Source organism: Falco rusticolus, chromosome 1 (assembly GCF_015220075.1).
Source record: "Falco rusticolus isolate bFalRus1 chromosome 1, bFalRus1.pri, whole genome shotgun sequence".
NCBI lineage: Eukaryota > Metazoa > Chordata > Aves > Falconiformes > Falconidae > Falco > Falco rusticolus.
Genome location: NC_051187.1, coordinates 77,194,116 through 77,214,567, shown reverse-complemented (window position 1 = coordinate 77,214,567; position 20,452 = coordinate 77,194,116). Strand labels below are relative to the sequence as shown.

Genomic DNA, 20,452 nt, shown 5'->3' with positions numbered 1-20,452 from the left:
CTTTGAAAAAATATGTATTTTAGTCTACTTTGGAACGTTTTATGAAAAGGATCGTTTTATTGTTATGCAGAGGCTTAAATATAAGTGTCCTGGAACAAATTTCCCAAATTTGGACAACTTAAGTCCTGAGTTTCCAGGCACAAAGACATCACCTTTGGGTGGTACACATTAGGACATTACTCACCTGCTGGTTTCCCAATGATGTTCCACATGGCCTGTTGTGGGTTTTTTTCCAGAGGAAGCTGGGCTTATGAACACTTTTGAAATTCTTGATACCCCTTTTAAGTACTTGAATACCTTTTATGGTTTAGGCTTTTGTCTCCTAAAAGCACGCACTTGGTACTTTTAGCTTACATTGGGTATTGTTTGCCTTTTGTACAGTCACAGCAGTGTGGTTCAGTGCTTGCTCATCCAGATTGATGGTTCATGTGCAGCTGCATAGATTTACTGGGGGTTTTTTTCCTCTTGAAGTTGCTTTTGTCACAGAGTATAAGATTTCTTTTGTGGTCACAGGCTGGTAGCTTTGAAAGCCAACATAGTCAGAGTCTTCCATTTGGAAACCATCTTCTAGTGTTTTCATTTGATTTTTTTTTTATCTTAATGTATCTTAGTTTCTTTAGCCTTTTCTTTTGGATGTCAGAGAGTTAAAAGCGTTATTCATTTATGCCTATCAAATGCAGTAGAAGGGAAATTATACCACTTTTGTTCAAACAAAAAAAAAGCCTGTTCATTCTTTGTTTAACAAGTATACGCTGAAACAACTGCTAAGGAAAAAAGTGTTCTGGAATGTCAAGTAGCAAACCTTCATCTGCCACCTTGTTCTCTTGTAAACAGAAATAAGAGATTTAATCATGGGTGCGGTCTTGTTTGAACAGAGTACTCACTTAATTCAAACATGCTTTTCCTCCTGAAACTGCTTGTCTGGACTCATTTTAGGGATGACATTTTTTCCACTTGGTTTTATTCAACAGCCACCCTGGGTTCTAACCATTTGGGCTGCAACCATTTTGGGACTGGTTTCCAGTAACTGAGGCTGAATTTGTAACAGCCCCAGCTCCTCAGTGTCATTCATACAAGCAATGTTGTGTGTCCCACCTCCTCTGGAGCTCAGATGGAGAAAATCAGAGCAAAACTGGAATGCTGTGTGTTTTAACAACAGAGAAGTGCATTTTGTAGTTTGGGGCTGGATTTGAGGTTACGGGGTCACTTCACGATGAAGCTCATAACCTGGAGTGACAAAGTGCAGGTCACTGACTTCAGTGGAGCTTTGCACTGTTTATCTTGAAAAACGTTTGTATGGTGTTTCTTATTTTAGGCATATGCTTGTGTTTTGATCAGTGCTGGATGTCTATGTTAAGTTTTCAAATCCATTACGAAAGGAGCTGTTGTAAAATGAAATATGCATTACAAATTATGTGATATGTATGAAGGCTAAATCCTATCTGAGTGGAAACACTGTGGGAGTGAACAGAGATTCAATGTGGAGCATTCATATTACAGGTGCACTAAAGCCCAAACTAAGGGAAACTGGAAAATCTGCTCTAAGAATAGTTTGTACCTAAATCGAATGCAATTTGTGAAACTCAAAATCTTCTATATATTTTCATATTCATTATGGATTTGTAGTTTTAGTTTTATTTATTAATTATTTTCTTAATTACATAGTGGTTTTTATCATCAGTCTGCTGAAGGCAAATACTTATGTCAATGTCAGTATGAAAAAGCTGATTTGTTTGGATGAGAGAAAGATGGCCCAGGTTATCCTCAGAGATGTTCCATGTGTACCACTGTGTAGGTATTATATTGCTATCCCTAAAAGAAATACTTTTATCTGTTTGGCTTCTTGCATATTTATGGATGACTCAGCTGGTAGAAAATTCAGAACGTACAGTGCTACTGCAGAATATTTTGTGTGCGCCTTGTGGTGTTCCACAAGAAGTGGGATTGCAGGTACCCCACAGTAGTAGTGCTGACCAGAATGCAGCTTCTCTGTGAAGTTTCACGGTACCCTGAAATACTAAACGAGGTATATCCACAGATCCAGCAGCCTTGTATAGACACTTGGGGTGACGCCAGCATGGGGAAGGGTTTCAGACTCCTTTCCTTGCTGCTTCTATTACACTACTTTTCCTGGGAGCGTTTTTGGGTCCCACATGGCTATGTGGAAGCAGCACACCTCCTGCCAAGGCTCAGTTGCACAAGTGCTTCAGCGGTTCCCTCTTCTAAGTGTTTTCATCTAGTGTCACTGCATTCGTAGTGCCTGCTGCCTCATCCCCTAATCAACTGAGCTGCTCTAGCTATCTTTTGAAGTTCATTAGGTGGCAACTCATGCTATTTCTTAACTTTCCCTCCCCTATCACATAATTACTAAATAATTTGAAATATTTATTGAGCATGAAGCTTAATTATTCCGTAGATGAGCGTAACATTCAATACTCCCTTGGGAATGTGGCACATGGCTAATTACAGCTTGGTAATGAGCCATGCAGTAGGCTTAGAAGAAACCTCTGAAATGCCTGCTGAGCCCCAGCAGTGCACCAGAAAGAAGGGTGAAGAGTGCAAACCTTGTGAAAGCAAAATGAGGATTTGAATTTCAATAGATAAAAGAGAAAATTTTCCAGAAAATTATGATTGGGCATCCAGAAGTAATATTTGGGCTAACTTTGGGAGGCACAGGAAAAGGGAATGGAGGGGGAGTGGAAAGAAATAAAACTGGGGGGGGAGGACGCTGTTACTGTTCCAAATGTTGAGGTAGGTTTAATATCCTAAGCCTTAATACAGGAAGAGACTGTGTCCCACCAGTAAAGCCTCTGTGCTACCCTAAAGATCTGAGATTCCATTATTTATATCAATGCTTGCCTACCTGTGAATAAACGCTTCCCAGTAGATCCCAGTTTACTTTGAATATTTTGCATTTTGAAGATTCTGGAAAAGATCCTATAGCTTTTACTTCTGGATTTTGTGGGTCAGACGTTGTAAGTGTTACAAGGACTCCGAACAAAAATGAATTTGAGTGGATGACTATTTGAAATGCACTCTAAAACAGAGTGCACAGTAGTGCTTCAGAGAAAGACTAGCTGAAGGATTCACTATGGATTCAAGCAAAGGTGATGTAATGCTCAGCCATCATTTCATATGAACATAATGTAACAAAAAGCAAAAGAGAAATAAACCTGAAGTTTTAAATGACCTCTAGGCGTTAGGACTTCGATTTTTCTAGTCTTCCAACTCATCACCTCCTGCCATCTACTGTGTTGCTTCATGGGTTCAATATCGACTCATGAAAAAGTATGGTGTCCTCTGAATTTCCTGCATCAGTGGGTTTTTATGTGAGGACTCCCATCCAATTACTGACACAGAGTAACCGTGCTTGTGCAGCATGACCTGGGCACAGCTTACTGTAGTACGGCTGTCGGTTAATTGCAATTTTCCCTTCCTGCGACTTATTCACACTAATGCCATGTTCCTAGGTATTAGTTTTGAACGTCTGAATTTCAGTAAAAGCACTATTATTCTCCAGGAAAAGAAATCTCATTGAATTAAATAAACATTGTAACTCTATTTCAAATGATTAGTGACTTTTTAGCAGGCCACAAAAAAAAAAGAGACGAGCCTCATTAATTTACAGCAAAAAACATCACTTCTTTCTGAGATAACACTGTGGACCAAGTATCTGAATGTGCGATTAATTACTTTTGTTCTCAGAGACTCAAAAATGAGCATGTATCTGTACCGTGCATTTTAATGACGGTGTTTTGCAGAGCATGAGAATTTTCCATTATAGCGGTTGCATTGCAGTAGAGGGGTTTAGCTCAGCCCTTGCTTAGTTCTGTGTATCTTCATAAGAAACATTTGTGGTTTAATCCTTCGGTTGTGCATTTGCATGTTTTAGGAGAGCTAGCTACATAATGGCAGCAAGGTGTGGTACCCTTCTCGCACAGTGCTGTGCCCTATAGGTAACATGCGGGTGAGGAATTAGAGCAGCAGCATTCAGCTTCCAAGCTGCAGGCCACCTTCAGGCTTCCCAGAGTGTGATCCCAAGGTTGTGATCCTGTATCTCTAATCCAAAATGCTGTTAGTGCAGGTGAGAGATTGTGGTTCTGCAGACATGACTCTCCTCTTCATACAAATCCACTGCTGTGACTCGTGGATGCATCTGGTGGATCCTCAGCACTTTACTAAACTTGAGCCTCACTTTCTTTTTCTAATTTCCCATGCAAGCTGACACAAAACGCTATTCAGAACAAAAGATTGAGCACTATTGACTTTACAAGCCTCAGATTAATACAATTTTATCAAAATAATACAATGTCCTTCCTAGCGTGGCAATTGCATACTTGAATATATCCAAAATGCTGATGTTCTGATGCTGCAAGCTCCAGTATGGCAGACTTTTTAAGAAGATTAAGAACCATCTAAACTCTTTACCTTATTTTTAGCAAGGTTTTCAGGTAGCATGATGTTGACATCACTATGTAGCTTCTGAACTGAGCTCACTTAAATGCAGTCAGTTCAGAGCGTGGGCAGAAGGGGACCTTAAGCTGGTCCTCTGCACTCAGCATCAGCAATGTGCCCAGCTTTGCAGTTGATGCAGAGCAGAGAAGCAGGTTGAATTAAGCTGCCTGAATATGACCAAATTGTCACAAAGGGAATTAAGAATTGGTTACTAGCACACTGTAAAACACCCAGACTTCCTATGTAAACAAGGCCAACACTAGTAAAAAAAAAAAAGGAATGAATATTACTTTTACTAATAACTCTGGCCATTCATTTAATGGCCCAATGATGCACTGTTAACATAGCTGGATGTTTTAAGTTGATCCAATCCTAAAAAAAAAAAAAAAAAAAAAAAAGTAACCACGTTCATGGCCTTGTAAGGCATAGCTTTACACACACATCTTCTCTCACACCTCAAGATGAATATCCTCTCTATTCCCTATGCATCATTTTCAATTTCCCTTCTTTTGTTTGATTAATGAGACAAAATAACGCTTCAGTTAAAACAAATTAATATTCCAATAGCTGAGAAGAAAGATAAATCAATCTAAGATTCTTGTGTGTTTTCTCTGCCTTTATTTGGGAAGAGCTCTAGGTCTTAAAGCTATAAGGTTTAGTGAAGTCCCAGCAATAGTGCAGGCAAAATTTAACAACACACATACAAAGAAAAGTATGAACATAAACTTCTCACACTGGCCTATTCCCATGGTGTTTAGACCCTTCAAATACTTGTAGACATTTACCATATTTTCCCTTAGTCATCATCTGGCTACACTTGTACATACTTAGGCCTTTTAGTCTTTCCTCATAAATCAAACTCTGCAACCCCTGATTACTTTTGTTACTTTCATCTGAAGCCCTGCCAGTTTGATGACATCTTCCTGGGATCAAGGCTTATTCCAAAATCTGCAGACAGAACTGTAATCATTGCTGCTTCTAGGGTCAGTCCCGAAGCTAGAGCCCATGATGCTTAAGAAGGGGATAGTGAAAGCTTCTGTGGTGCAGGGAGAATGGTGGGAGTGACGCTACACTGGGCACAGGCTGGTGTCCTCAGAGAGGGTTCAGACCAGAGGGGAGGTGTTCCCTTCTACTAGAATTAATTTTGCATGTGGGTAATTCATTGAGGGAGTAAGAAACTTTGCTAATATTGTGGTATGGTTGTTAGTCCTTGAGATGACGGACAGTATGCGGAGGAAAATTAAAAGCAAAGAAACTGTCTAGTGGAATGGGCGGTGGAAATAAGTGAGCTGGTGCTTTCCCCATCTCAGTCTCTGCTACTGCATCCCTAGGCTGGAAATTCTCAACTGCTTTTGGACCAGGTGGCACCAACCGAGAGCTTCTGTGAGGAAAAAAAATAATAATTGTGCTTATGTAAACCAGAACTTAAGTATAATTAGAAAACAAGTGCATGCAAGGAATGAAGGTGATATCTGGATACTAGCAGAGGAGCAGGCTGCACATCTGATTCATACTGGCTTGGATAGATGCATGCAGATTGAATGCTCACTAAGCCTTGAGGGCAAAGCAAAATGATAAATGACAATGTACGGCCTTGGCAAGGAAAGGGGGAATTGCAGAGCTTGGTGTCACAACGGAGGTTGGTGACAAGCTTCACTGTGGGGCAAAGGTGCAGCAAGTGTTGGCACCCCGGAGAAGAGGCCCGATGGATGATGTGGGGCTTCCTGACTCCCCCCCTGTTGATCTTCAGTATTGAAACAGATCTGATGAGACCACAACAGTTTCTAGGAAGACATGGGGTAATTTACCTCAAGGAAAAAAATAATGTGAAAACATTCCTTTTAAAGTTTCACATTTCCTGTGGCTTTGGGTGATTGGCAAAGTGGATTTACTTGCGGGCTATAGGCTTTCTGATTTTCTCTTTGAGTATGAACTACAGTTTGTCACTGCCTTCTCCTGAGCAAGGTGACATCTGAAGTCTTACCCACAGTCTAGAAAGTAAGATAAACCAAAATATGATACGCTTTGCTCATCCAGACTTCTTTTTTAATCCCACAGTTTACAGACATGTTCCTTGCTGTGAGAAATGACTGAAGTTAAGCTTGCTCACATTTATCCACTAGATTACCAGGAAAATATTTTTCAAAATCAATACAGAGAGAAGTTACTTTTTCTTTCCAAACCCAGGAGAATTAAATTCTGTCGGTGAGAGGTTGTTTCTAAAATACGTGGTCAGATGTTGCTTGTTCCCATGCAAAACAAGATCTCCTTTGCCAAATATGCATGGCGTGTTTGTTCCGTGCTATGCATAGTGCTTATGGTGGGTTGCTATCAGTGGTCAAATGAAAAATGAAGGCTCAGTTCCAAGCTCTTAGTCACTGTTGTTCTCAATATGTGGAATCTCAAGGGAAAAAACCTAAAGCTGTCTTTTTTTAAGAAACCACAAGGGCCCATGATGACCATTCAAGGTATTTAAATGTAGTGATTTCTTACAAACACTTTCATCAGTTTTCCTTGAGTAATTTACATTACAAAGATCAACTGATTGTTAATAAAGGGAAAGTAAACTTTTGCTTTCAAATTTGTCAAAAAAATAGCTTTGTAAGGTAGGGCCAATGGGGCTGTGTCTGTCCTGGTTGGGTAAACCGCTGTGGGATTACCAGGGCTGCTTAGCATGCTCCTGCCACGATTTTGGCTCCTAGTGGCAAGCTGTCATCCAGACAGTGCTGGAACCTGATTCAAATGCAAGACAGCCTTGGCCTATTTTAAATACTGGTAAAAGCATAGTCTAAAGGAGCCAGTGGCTCCCCTTCCCCTGGGGAGCACTATGTTTCCCCCTACCTTCAGCATCTTGCACTTGACATTTTCTGGTAGCATAATTCACATTTGTGAGGACTGTATCTCTTTTAAAATTACCTTCCTGTCTGGTTGCCGATGTGCATCTTTAGAGTGGGTAATGTGGACTAGATGGTGGGTTTGAGCCTTTTCCAAGTGATGAGGATGTTGAACCCAGGTTTCTTACCTCCCGGGAAATTCTGGCACCAGGAGGCAGTGAGATGAAAAGGGACAATATCCTTCCTTTGAAATTATGCACTTGTTTAATGTGTGATGAGCCTGATTCTGCTGTGTGAGGCATGTCCAAGTGTTTCTTGCACTCAGCAGCTTTGAGGGACCTAATTTTTGGATATAAGTGGTACTTAAGTAGGTGCCAAGGTACTCAGGCTGGGGCTGCCCAGCTGTGCCCAGAAGGACAGATGCATCTGGGGAGCTTCCAATCAAAAGCTTGGTTGGGGAGGAGAGGGTTAGATCGCAGGGCTGGTCCCAGGTTTCAAGGAAATCTTTGTGGAAGAGGAGAGTCCATGTTTAAAAATTGTAATTTATAATTCTCATTGAATCTATCCCCTTCAGAGAGTGTGTGCTTAACACATCAGAAACAGAACCATAACTGATACTACTGAAATGGTTGAGCAAGAGTTAGTCCACAGTTACTAGAATAATTTTATATGATACTCATTTCTAATTCACACATTTCTCTTTCCTGCCTTTTCTGTGTGTATACCAATAATTGTTAGGCGATTGTTATCTTACCTCCTTCCAGTTCTTTATGTTTTTATTCTTCCCTTTCTCTCTCTCTCCTTTTAAAAAAATACTGAATCATGAAAACATCAAACAGAAGCATAGTTCTTGGCATTTAAAAAAAAAAAAACAAAACAAAAAAACACTTTATCCAACTTGGACTTCTGATATGAGTCCAACCCTGTGGATAAGCACATTTTGGATTTAAGAATTTAGGTGTGCTCTCTCCTTTGTTACAAGGCTGGTGTTAGTGGACCAGTGTGGTGTCCACCGCTCTCATTAAAGATCAAGGCAAAACAAATCCAATCTGAAATTACACCATCTGTTTAAAGTCCTGGAATAGCTTACATTTGTCTCAGTGTGCTCTGTCATCAAGTACTGTGTGTAAACACTCTTTTTCCCAAAGTCCATAGCTTCTGTGCAGTTAGAGCTATATTGAAAAGATTTTTTTTTTCATTTCCCAACTAGTCTGAACTTACTTGGATTTGATGCAGGTTTTTTTCCAGAACTAATTTGGGAATTTAAATGGAAATTCTAATGCATTATTTTTGCAATGTGTTTTAAAACTTAGGAAGGGCAGAAATATTCCTGTGCACAGACGAGCTTAATGATACCTTTTGTGTTTTCATTTTCAAGAGGCATTTGTCCCCTGAAGAGTTCCAGGAAGTCTTCAAAATGAGCATTGAGGAATTTGATCGTCTGGCACTTTGGAAGCGGAATGACTTGAAGAAAAAGGCCCTGCTTTTCTAGCCCCTCCCGGATAAAATATGTGCTTAATCAAAACAAAAATAGTCTTGCCAGAACTATCACATGCACTTGCTGTTGAACCATTGTCCAGCTTCATTGTGTTAGTATGTGTCAGGGGAAACAGGACAGATTAGATGGCAATGCGTTGGAATACAGAGAATTTGCTAATCTTGCATGACCAGCTGGTTTTGTCAGTAACTCCTGGTCCTACCCAGTTTACAACGTGCAAAAAATCTAGCTTGAAAATTATTGTTGCTTGCAGTTATTGCTTGATGCAAATGGAAATTCTGAAAGGAAGAGAAAAAAGTGTAGCTGTGACAAAGGAAAGACATCCAACATTTTGTTCCATTAAGTTTTACAACACAATTTTTACAAAATCAAGTAAGTAATATAAAATTCTCCAACAGGGGATCACATGCTATTAAAAACATGGTAAAAGCCAAAGAAAAGCATGTCTGCAAGCAATTATTGCAATTGTTTATGTGTGGTACTTTTTAAGAATGAAAGCAAAAATATGGAAGCACCTTAATTCTACTTCTTATATTTAGACACAGCCTACTCTCTAAAAGGTCATATTTGTCTAGAAGGTAACTAGCTATCTTTAATTACAACACAAGAGTTTTTATTTTATTAAGTATATATTGTGACATAAAACAGTTATAATGACTAAAATGTATACAGAACTACTTAAGAATTTAGTCCCATTCATCAGGAAAACTGAAGCCTTATACAAAACTGGTTTAAGAGTGTATTGTGCCAGTTGACTATGTTTTCCTACTGGTTTGGGGTGTTTGGAAAACTTTTTTTTTTACATTTCGTGCTGATAAAAATACCATGTAATCTTAATTATATGTAGATAGATATATCTATCTATAAAATAATTATTTTCATTAATACATGTCCTAAGTAAAGACATTCTTACTTTCTCCACTTTCTGGCTTTACACAGTAAGCCATGACAACTGTGATGGCAATTGGTAGGTGTGGAAATGGAACAGTTCAGCATAAAATGTAACAAAAAAAGCTTGGTGTGCTCTATCAATAATACATCCAATTATAATCAAATATATAAAACCCTCATGCATTACTATTTGCATGTTTTCTGTACAAGTCAATTTAAAAAAAACAAACCTATGTGATACTGGTGCAGTACCTTGAAACTATCTTAAATAACAAGCAAAGCTAACAAAATCTGAGCATTTGATATGAGCGTTAGACCTTGATCTCTCTTCCAGCTGAAAGACTGTATTAAATTTAATAATTTCATATGGTCGAAAGTATGGTTGCTGACAAAGAATGTTTTAAAGTGAGTTGCTAGTTTTGTGTGATACTAAAAGAGCATTACAAAAAGTACATTTTTCAGCCATGTGTCAGTATTCTGCATTTTTACTGCCTTGAATGTTTGTTACTCACTTCCTACTTCACTATGTCTCTTTGCATTTCCTTAAAGTAACTGGTTAATATACGCACTACAACACACTATTTCAGCTGACCCAGCATTGGAAAAATCAGAGCATTGAACATGCCTTCTTCCAACTAACTTTCAAAGTCCATGCTGTTGGAAACAAGTATTTTCTCATGACCTTAATGTTTTGTCTGATGATACAAATGTTTAAAAAATTCATTAAAACAAAGACATAACCGAATGAGTTTTCTAATGTGTGTATAATTTTTAGATTGTAGTGCTGCTCCGGATAGGGTCTTCCCATGATATTACTGTAAATAAGATGTAACTTGCACTGGATTTGCTCGCTGAGGAGAGCATTAAGTGTACCTCAGAATGTCAAGTTACTGTGAAGTTGGTCATGATTTAAACAATCCATCAAGCAACTGTCACATCCGACCAAGCACAAGCTGCTTCACTGGTGATGTCCAGTGTACAGAACCATTAGCCAGTCTTAATTGAGAGCTCCTGACCACCTGAGACCTCATCTGTAATGCTCTTCAACCTCAGGATAATGTGTTACATTTTGCCTACATGTCAAAGCTGGCAGGCACTGAGATGGGCCAGTGCAGAACGTGATCAGCACGGTCTGTTGGTGCTACGAAAATCTAAATCCAGGAGAACAACTGGCTGGAGGGTGCTGATGAGTAAATTTGATGTTGGTGAAGACCACTTTTCTCATCTACACCTTCCTGGGACATCAGGTTGATTACAGGCATTTTATCAGTGAGTAAAAAAATTGCATGTTGATCAAAGAAATCCCTATACTGGTGCAGATCAGGTTCAATATCAGTCTTCATATATAATTTGAAAATTGCTTAACCACAGCAGCTATTGTACCAGTTTAGAAACCAACCTATGCTGTAAGGAAAATGTGCCAATAAGCCATGACAACTGTGATGGCAATTGGCAGGTGTGGAAATGGAACAGTTCAGCATAAAATGTAACTAACAAAGCTTGGTGTGCTCTATCCATAATAAGTCAAATTATAATTAGATATATAAACCCCTCATGCATTACTATTTGCATGTTTCTATACAAGTCAATTTAAAAACCCCAAACCTATGTGATACTGGTGCTGTACCTTGAAACTATTAAGTAACAAGCAAAGCTAACAAAATAACAAAAGCTAAGAAGCTGAGCAACACCTGTGAACAACAGCTCCATGCTGCTGTGCTGTATTATGCAGATGTATGGCTGATGGCAAGCAAGGACAGTGAGAGCATTTGAGCTCTGTTTGACTCATTTACGTTGTTTTGAGCCAGTTAGTCTTACAATGTCAAAAGCCTTAAAAGTGTCTCCTGAAGGACCTTGTCCTACCTGATCTAAATCAGATACAACTTTTTTTACATACCCCCATGTAGACATTTTAGCTCGTGAGCATCAGTTCTTACCACAACTCACAACTGTACCTAGGAGTGGTACCCTATCATCTACTTATGTTGGCTTACAAGTCAGTTTGTCATTCTGTGCTCCCTTTTATGGTCAGTGAAGAGAGAAAAATCACTTCAGTTACATCCTAATGTTCAAATCTAGTTATATGAATTGCACCCATCATGTCCGTGGACTATAAAGAAAGCCAGCCCAACTGCAGAAGTATGCATTGCAAGCTACCTAATCTCAGATAAAATTAATTCTGTGCCTACAGTCTAGAAGTGAAAATAATAAGCCAGATTTTACCCAGTTGGTGGAATATCAGTCTTGCAACCATTGGTCGTTCCTAAGCCATGTTATCAAATCACTTTCAAACTATCGGGACGGTACTTTGAATTGCACAGGTCTCACAAAACCCCTTAACACAGTAATTCTTTGTGTTCATTATGCTATTCACCAAACAGACACGTATTTGGTGCCAAACACGCAAAAATGTTTTAGAAGACAGTCAGTTTATCAACTTAGGTTCCTACTACCAGCCAAAACCCAAAAGGAATTTGGCTTCCGTACACAAAACCTTTGCTGATGTTAGATGAACAAGTACTCTTGTGTGTCCTTCTAACTTCGTTTTCCTGAAAGTTTGAAAAGGTCTGTGGATGTCAGTTCTGTGCAAAGGTGGCATAACTCAATAAGCTGTTCTGTTTTTCAGACCATACATGTCGGTGTATCACTCTATATTTAAAGTATCTACTGTCATATGGTGTGCTGACCTATTTAGTTATGCTTTATAGCCTAACTAAATTCTCATTTACAGTATGATATTGTATGCTGGATTTGGCACCAGCCAAATATACCAGTGTAAAAGGGCCATAAAGCGAGTAGTGTTGTCGTTCACTTCACTGCTAAGTTTTCTGTACATCACCTAAACTCTGTAAAGCAGAACATGGCATACCAGAGTATACATTTCTTTTTCCAAAAATTTATCACAGTTTCCCCGTTTGGAAACTGCAAATTTAAATTTTAGTCACGTAGTCTTCTTTCGGGAACTTAAAGTGTGTCTTATTAAACATGAACAGACTAACATGCATAATCAATATTCTGGTTTATTTCTGGAGTTCCATATGTTAATCTTAAATACCATTATGAAAAGGAAAACACATTTCAGAGTAATGAGATAAATCTTTGCCAGAATATTCCATCTAATACTGTGGTTCAGCATTGGCAGTAACATACTCGGAGTCTCAACAGATCGTCGGCTGTTTATTAGGTAATGCTCTTTATGGTTATTCAGATAGCATTCCATAGTCCTGTTTTCAAGGAAATGCTGTCTGTCAGCATTTTGGTAAGTATGGATATAGCTGTGCAGCTCAAGATCAGTATACCTCTTGAAGGAAACTATCTTGACATGTATACAAGAAGCAAGGGAATTCTGTCAGAGATTTCACTTTTGTACTTGGATCTGAGTTGTGTGTCTCAGCTGTTCATGACAACCCTGATGTATGACCTAATTCTCACCTCATGTGTTTTAAACAAGGTATGTCTCAAGCATAGCAATGAAAGAGCCAACTTATTTTATCATTATAGTCTTTGAGACAAAGGAACACTTGGATTTTTGTGGTTGCTGAAGAATAGCTGACCAACAATTCCAGATAGGAAACCAGGCATGCCAGGTTATCGTTACAGCTGTCTGAGAGGGCTGGACATTTTCGTCTGACCTTTTGCTATTTCTTTTCCTTGTGGTTCAGGGGAGAACTCTGAAAACTGAAATTGCAGAAACAAGAAAATACATGGTTCTGAGAAGCTACCTGGAATCTAATAACCCTCTGAGACAAGGCTAGTTTTACATGAACAAAAAAGACGCAGTTCAGAACAAGAGAGATGCCTTGTCTTACATTTGTCATTTTGATGTGGAACCAGCTAACGTTTCCCAAGCAGGACCAAGCCAGATCGTTAATTATATCAGCTGTTTCACAGATCTGCAGGAAGGTGCCATCCTGCTGTTTGCGGATGAACTGGGTGAGGTCCCTGGGGCCGCTGTGTGTATGGTGCATGGGTGTCACAGCGTCCTCGTCTTCTCCTGCCCCTTTGACTTGTGTGTGAGGACAAGGGTCATGTTTTAAGCAACGTAAGATCCAGACTGTACTTTGACCAATCTGATTACTTGATAGGGCACTGGAGTAGCTACCTTTTTTCAGATATCTTGAGTATCTATAAAAAAAAAATAATATCACAATGACAGACGACAATTCTCTTGTGCATATAGAATTAAACCAGAGGCTTGCATTTCTTCTTGATATCGAGGCCACCTCTGAGCTGTGGCGAAATCCTGAGGCTCACGGGAGGTGCCTCCTCAGGCTGTTGGAGTCTTTGTATCCCGTCTTACTTCTGTTCTGTGAAAAGCCATGTTAGCAAAGGTGATAAAAATGCATGCCTTTGAGACACTAGATCTCAACTGTTTACTTCTCTGGTAATGAAGCACACACAGCAAGCTGAAGTTTGTTGGGTTATTGCAGCTGGTTACTATTCCCTCCTCACAACCCCCGGCTCAGTGAGTAACAGCTAAGAGAGGTAAGTAGGTTTGTGTTTTACCAAGTGCTTTTACTTTCATGATTTAGCAGGTTTTCTGCCTACCACTGTGTTTGACGTGTTGACTACTGTGCACACAGGTATTTGTAAGTAGGTAGGTTCTAGGTTTTTTTTAAATGGTTGAACAAATCTGCGCAGCACTGGAGCAGTCTGGAGCAGCCATAGTTCTTCTGTGCCCCGTGCAGCAGCACCAGAGTCAACAGCAGGAAACCGAAAACGGACAAAAGCAACATGTCCCATGTAACTACATGTATAATGTTTCAAGGCTATAAGGAAGAAGTTTACTGTCTCAGCTATGATATATTTACTATTTGTTAGAAGCAGCCTGGATATCCTTGATTTCTGTTTCCAAATCTTGTTACATTTGTGTTCTGGATGATTTGGTGTTGACCCATTTTCTCCACTTCCTATGATGCACTGCTTTATTACATTGTCTAACTCATCTCTCCCCTAAAAACTGGAAATTTTATGGAGACTTTTTTGAGAAGTTTTCAGTTTCTTTTGTGATTAAAACCTTTCTTTGCCCTTGATAATTCTTCTGCAAGCTCCCATCAGCATGCTGTAACTTGTGCTCAGGAGGTGATCTGACAGAAGAAAGGCATTACAGGATTTGCTTTATATTTACTATGGACATTATAACATTTTTTTTTTTTTTCATGGGAAGAAGAAAGGTAAGAATCACTTTAACTTTTTACTACAAATGGACATTATTCTGGAGCCGTGCTTGAGGTAGTCTCACTATTGCAAGTTGATTTTTTTTCCCCCTGAGCAAACACATTTCTGAACTCTGACATGAGTAATTTTCATTTTTTACGCTACTATCTATATTTTTTTTTCTATTGACTGATAATTAAATAAGTACCATGACTGACAGCAAATTAATACAATTGCCATTGTTAATGGTCTGTCAGAATTTCCTTGCAGTTCTCTGGCCTGGGATAATTCAGCTGGGGAACCAGGTTAATACTCTTCATGTCACTTGACAACTATGCTAGTCAGACTTGAAAACAAAATTCTCCCAAGTTAAGGATGTGAAGTATAGACACTTCGGGCTCCCCAGGTTTTGCCAATTTTATACTAGATATTTTTTGTTTCCCAGCTAATTTCTCATAGATGGAAGTGCCTGCAGGACTTTATGAGTCACTGTATAAGCATCAAATTGTTAAAATTGCATTTTTTTCCTTAATCCTTTTTTCACTGTAATAACTGGATATTCTTATAGTGCAATAAAAATAACATACTAATCAAAGGATATGGAAATCCTGTATTACATTTTAAATGGGACAGAAGAGAATACAAATATAGAATAGAAGCTGAAATGTATCTTCTATCTTCTTTCCTTTTTTTTTTTTTTTTTTTAAGTAGGGTCTAAAGTTAAAGGGCTGTACGGAAGAATGTTCTCCTGTTGTCATCAGTGGGAGGACTGCACTGCTCTAGGCCATTACGAGGTGCTGCATTTCAAGCCAGACAACTTTCTCCAGGGCCTATAAATGTTTTTGAAAATATTCCATAAAAATATAAATACCCGATTATGTGTTTTCACGTCTCCTTTATCTTTGTACCTCTGAAATAGTCTCACATATAAATCAGCATACTTTGGGCCTTCTATGCTCATGAAAGGACTAAAATCAGTATTTCTATACTAATATCAGTTTGGCAACACTGCTGTTACTCTGAAACTAGAAGTATTTATGAAAATTTTCTTGAACCCTATCTTGCTTACTGAAAACTGGTGAAATGTCTGCTGTAAAAAGTTTAGTAAGTAGAGGCCTAATACTTGCAAAACAAACCTTACAAAGATATTTACATTATCAGACCTTGATTTCAATATACTGTGCAGAAGGTAAGCATTAAAGTAGCAGTGCCCAACCATAAATTAGGTCTTTCTCTTTCAAAATCCTTCTAATTCATTGGCTTAAATGGAAAATTTGGAAAGAGTTTTTGGAGCAGAAGTATGTATTTATTATTTTTAAAGGTCTCATTAGAGGCAAACCTGGCCAAGCTTTCTGGAAGGAACAAGAAAATTACTCATGTAAAAGAAGAGATGTTGTATACCAGTGAGTCGACTCAACAGTAAATAAGGTGTAAATAAAGGGTAACTTCAATTAGCTTTTCTAGTGCTTACAAAAAAGTGTTCTTCTGTAGGAAAAATGTGCAAAGTAATCATATCGTGAAACAACACAGTGGGTTTATCTGAATAGTTGAGATTTTCAACAGAATTACACAGGCATTCTTTTGACAGGTGGCAAGTTTAAGAGCTGGCTCTTCCCTGATCTTGATGGTGAAGAAGAAGGAAGGTAGTGGGTTTCGTACCTTGTTGAACATTGAGGGGGAAAAGAGGCAGGGAAGGGCAGAGATTCCATTTTTAGCCCAATCTTGCTTGCATTCAAAGAAAGCAGGGACAAGGAGACAAGATTTACATGAAATCTCCCAATGTGTTCAACCTTGATATGAAAATATAAAATAACAAGACTAAGATTTTTAATTTTTTAAAAAAGGTTTGTACTACCCAAAGGTAAAGCTCCTTTTCAGTGATGCTGGGGATTTAATATGCAATTAATCAAAGGATGTTAGCCTAGCATTTTGAAAATGTCAGGTGCTAAATGCTAAGCCCACTGAAATCACTGGCAGTCTTAGCTACACAAGGCTGCAAAGGTCAGGTTATATAGAATTTCTTTTTAAGCTGAAATCAGAAGGAGGAATTGTTTGCTTATGTTTAGCTCCAGCAGAAGAATATGAATGGGAAGTAACCATTTTTAGCTGCACATTAAGATTCTATAAAGTATATATTATACCTTTGTATGTATTCCTGTCTTCACCCTGATTCAAAAATCAATTAGCAGTGGAATAAAGAACCTAATTTAAGATATTTTTTTTCCCATTGAAGAGAAGATAGTTGCAAATAGCTTTGTTATGCAGGAGAAGACCTGTCTGTGTAGGGTAAGAAGAGGCCTGTGCATTATATAAAAGCTGCATAATCCCTCTTCTTGATGTTTCTGTGATGTACACTTTTTCAGATTTGCTTTCTGCAGAAAGGTGAATGGGATTTCTGTAAAAGTAAGTTTTACCTGTATAAGGAGTCCTTTTGGGACACAGATGTACCCAGCACTGTGAGACTCCTGAACTAAATTTTAAAAGTATATATAAAATATGATAGGTGGGGGTTTTTTCCTTGAGTAAACCTGGAAAGTATGTGGGACCCACAAAAAAAAACAAAAACCAAAACAACTCGTTGAAGGGATGCTTCAAAAGGACACTTTTTAAAAAAAAAAATCAGAATGATGCTGAGTATTAGAGTTTTAATAAGTCAATTCTGCCATAATAGGATCACAGTATATAAGAAAGGGAAAAAAAACACCTTTATTGAGAGCTTTCTGCTGTGCATAAAAGACATTTATTTCTACTTTGTAAATGCCTCAAGCATCTGAGACAGCTGTAGAAACACTGATGTTTTCCTTACAGAAAAATCACAAGGTAACTGAAGAAGATTTTTGTTCTAAAAAGCCATAACTTGCCTTCTGTTTTTGAAATCGTGCCATCATTATGTTTTACTGTGGCAATTACTGTAATGTCACTCCATCTCTTGACAGCCCAGATTGCACAATATTTTTGCTTGCTTTTCACTGTTGGGGACCATCCGTTCCCCTGTGCCAGCACAGTGCCAGGGCAGGAGGCAGCAGCAGCAAGGCTGGCTCCAGGCAGCCCTCATCTCCCCTGCCCGACACCAGCATCTTCTGCACGGGCCAGTGTCTGAGCTCTACGTGAAGTCAGTGTTTTGCCAATTGTATTTATTTTATGTCTGCTCAAACAACAAAAATCCCTCAACCACCCCCCAAAAAACCCCAACCAAACAAAAAAACCCCACCAAATCCCAAACAACGCAAAGAGGCAGAGTTTTTTGACAGCCTTTCCAGTACCAAAGGACAAGAACATACAGGCTCTTTCTTACCGCTAGGATTTCACTTGAAGATCCTGAAAAAAAACCCCATATTCTTGTAGAGGCACCTTGAAAGGTTTTACTGAAAAGTATTGAGCAGGCTTTCAGGGGATACCAATCATCACTTACATCATCCAATAGCTTTGCTTATACTTGTTTTCTCTCCATGATGTTGCTGAGGTTTTGGGGCCTCTAACACTATTGAGTTGTCTGCTTATGGACTCAGTCCAAGGCAGATTTGAAGTGTAATTGAGTGTATCTTTTTTAAAAAACTGACCCATGCTTTTAAATGCTCAAAGTACTGTTTTTCTGCCTTTTTACATTATTTGAGTGAGCCAAATCCAAATTGCTTGGAGTCCCTTACAAGGCATTAAATCACAACAAATGGTTGGAGATTTTTTTTCTCATGCCTGTGTTTCTCAGATTTCATCCAATGTTGATTTTCCAAGGGAAAAAAATATCTTAAAACATGCATAATAACTGTTCTAAGCACATCCTAAAGATAATAAACATGGCCTGTCATTGTCATGGCTTTTCTCCTTCAGCACACTAGGGATTATCTGATGGTTAAAGTCCCAGTCTTGTAAACAACTATATCGGGATACCTTACTGCTGGGACTGTTGGATTATTTTTCTTTTTTTTTGTGATAACCAGTGCTGAGAAGATTACAGGAAGATATGGGCATCCCTATGACTAAGCTTCATCAAGTCATGCCTAAAGCTTGTGAAGACTTTCTACATTAATGAATTTACCCTTGATAGAGCAGAAATGTATTGTGAACTATTGAGAACAAAGACAGTATTTGGAACGTGCATGAGTGTTTGGTCTTAAAGCTAGAAGGCACTTTTTCAAGCACGGAGGATGTGTGTTTCAAATACAGTGTTTTATACAAATTTGCCTTCTACTACTTTGTGTTAGAAGATCATTAGTTTAAGAAGTTTATTGGGTGCAAAGTATGACGTACAGTCACTGTGAACCACAGATTTCCTATAAATGACGTGACTTCAGTTTCCATGCAAGAAACTCCATAGTAATCAGTTGATTTATTTTGATGATACTGTGTTTGAGGTGAGTTACATGCTGTTCCTTTTAATTCTATAAAATAGAATTTGTATTTAAATATTGTCATTGAAGACTCACGAGAAAGAAATTCACTGAATCATAAGGTCTATTTTGCAGCTGAAGTAGATTGTGGAATGCACATGGCTGCACTCAGAAGTGGGGGGACACACACAATTTTAAAATGCATCATTGTGGGAACTAAGAATTCAAATAAGAAAAAAGTTCTTTTGAGCCCTTCAGCTTTAGAGAGAATTTGTCTTCAAGAGGAACTGTTTGTGCTGCCTGATGTTTGCCTCTGTGGCAGATGGTCTGTTCTTTAGCCCCTATGGAGTTACCACTAGAAGACAAGACGTTCTTACCAATCAGCCTAAAGACAAACCACTTGTTATCTCACTTTCTCATCTGGCATAGGCCATAAAGTGCTTATTTTCTTGCCAGTGTTGTGATGACTTTTTCTCGTCATTGTGCCTTTGCTGACCAACTTCCTAACATCTTCAGGACATTTCTGTGAAAGAAACACTGCAGTGTTGCTGGAACCAGGCAACCTTCTTACAGACTGCAGAGGTGCTACACGATGTCTTGGGGAAGGCAGAGGCTATTACTTAATGTAAGGTATGCATTAAAATTTATCAAACCACAGGCAGTAAAGTCACTGAATCCTGAAAGCATTCACTGCAAGCATACAGACCAGTGGTACTATGCACAGATTACACTGCATGCACCACAGCAGCCAAGGGCTGTGCTTTTACAAGCAAAGTTGTGGATTGTTCTCACTAGCAATCATGTTTTACAGGTCACAATACAAATCAAGTAGCTATAAGACAGCAATAGGTGAAAGCAATTGAACTGTGGAGAAGAGGAGCTACAGTTTAATTTTTCAAGGCCGACTAAGCCCTTTAATATTGCCAGAAAAATGACTACTTATAACTACTCCAAATCCCACTCCTGCCAGCTCCCAACAAGCAGAATGAAAAAAGGGCAGGTAGGAGCAGGCTGCTGCTCTCAGAAGAGCTCATGCAGTAGGCGAGTCCTTTCCTGCCCATACCCAAAGGCGTACAAGAGAGAGAACAGCTGAAAGTGAGAATTTAGGCTAGGTAATTTGTCCTGACAAGGTTGGATTGTGAATTCAGCACTCCTGGTTTAGGCTACAGAGATTTCATGTGTTTCCTAGATGGCCATGCAGTGTAAATGCTGAATAAACAGAATTTTCCCTGGTTGAACCTGTTACTTTGGGTATCACCTTGCCAGGATGACTGAGTATGATGAAACAG

The 20,452-nt window shown here is 38.8% G+C and overlaps 1 protein-coding gene across 9 annotated transcripts in view; it reads left to right on the top strand.

Moving 5' to 3' along the window:
* ABLIM2 (actin binding LIM protein family member 2) overlaps positions 1–10,423 on the top strand; it is a 143,613-nt gene extending 133,190 nt beyond the window's left edge. For 6 of the 9 annotated variants that reach the window (XM_037385557.1, XM_037385523.1, XM_037385492.1 and 3 more), the window contains one exon: positions 8,668–10,423. In XM_037385557.1, coding sequence (XP_037241454.1) covers positions 8,668–8,781 — 114 coding nt within the window. In that variant the 3' untranslated portion in view covers positions 8,782–10,423. The remainder of the gene's footprint in view (positions 1–8,667) is intronic. The other 3 variants (XM_037385549.1, XM_037385533.1, XM_037385501.1) reach the window with 1 other exon arrangement.
* The last annotated feature ends 10,029 nt before the right edge of the window (positions 10,424–20,452 follow it).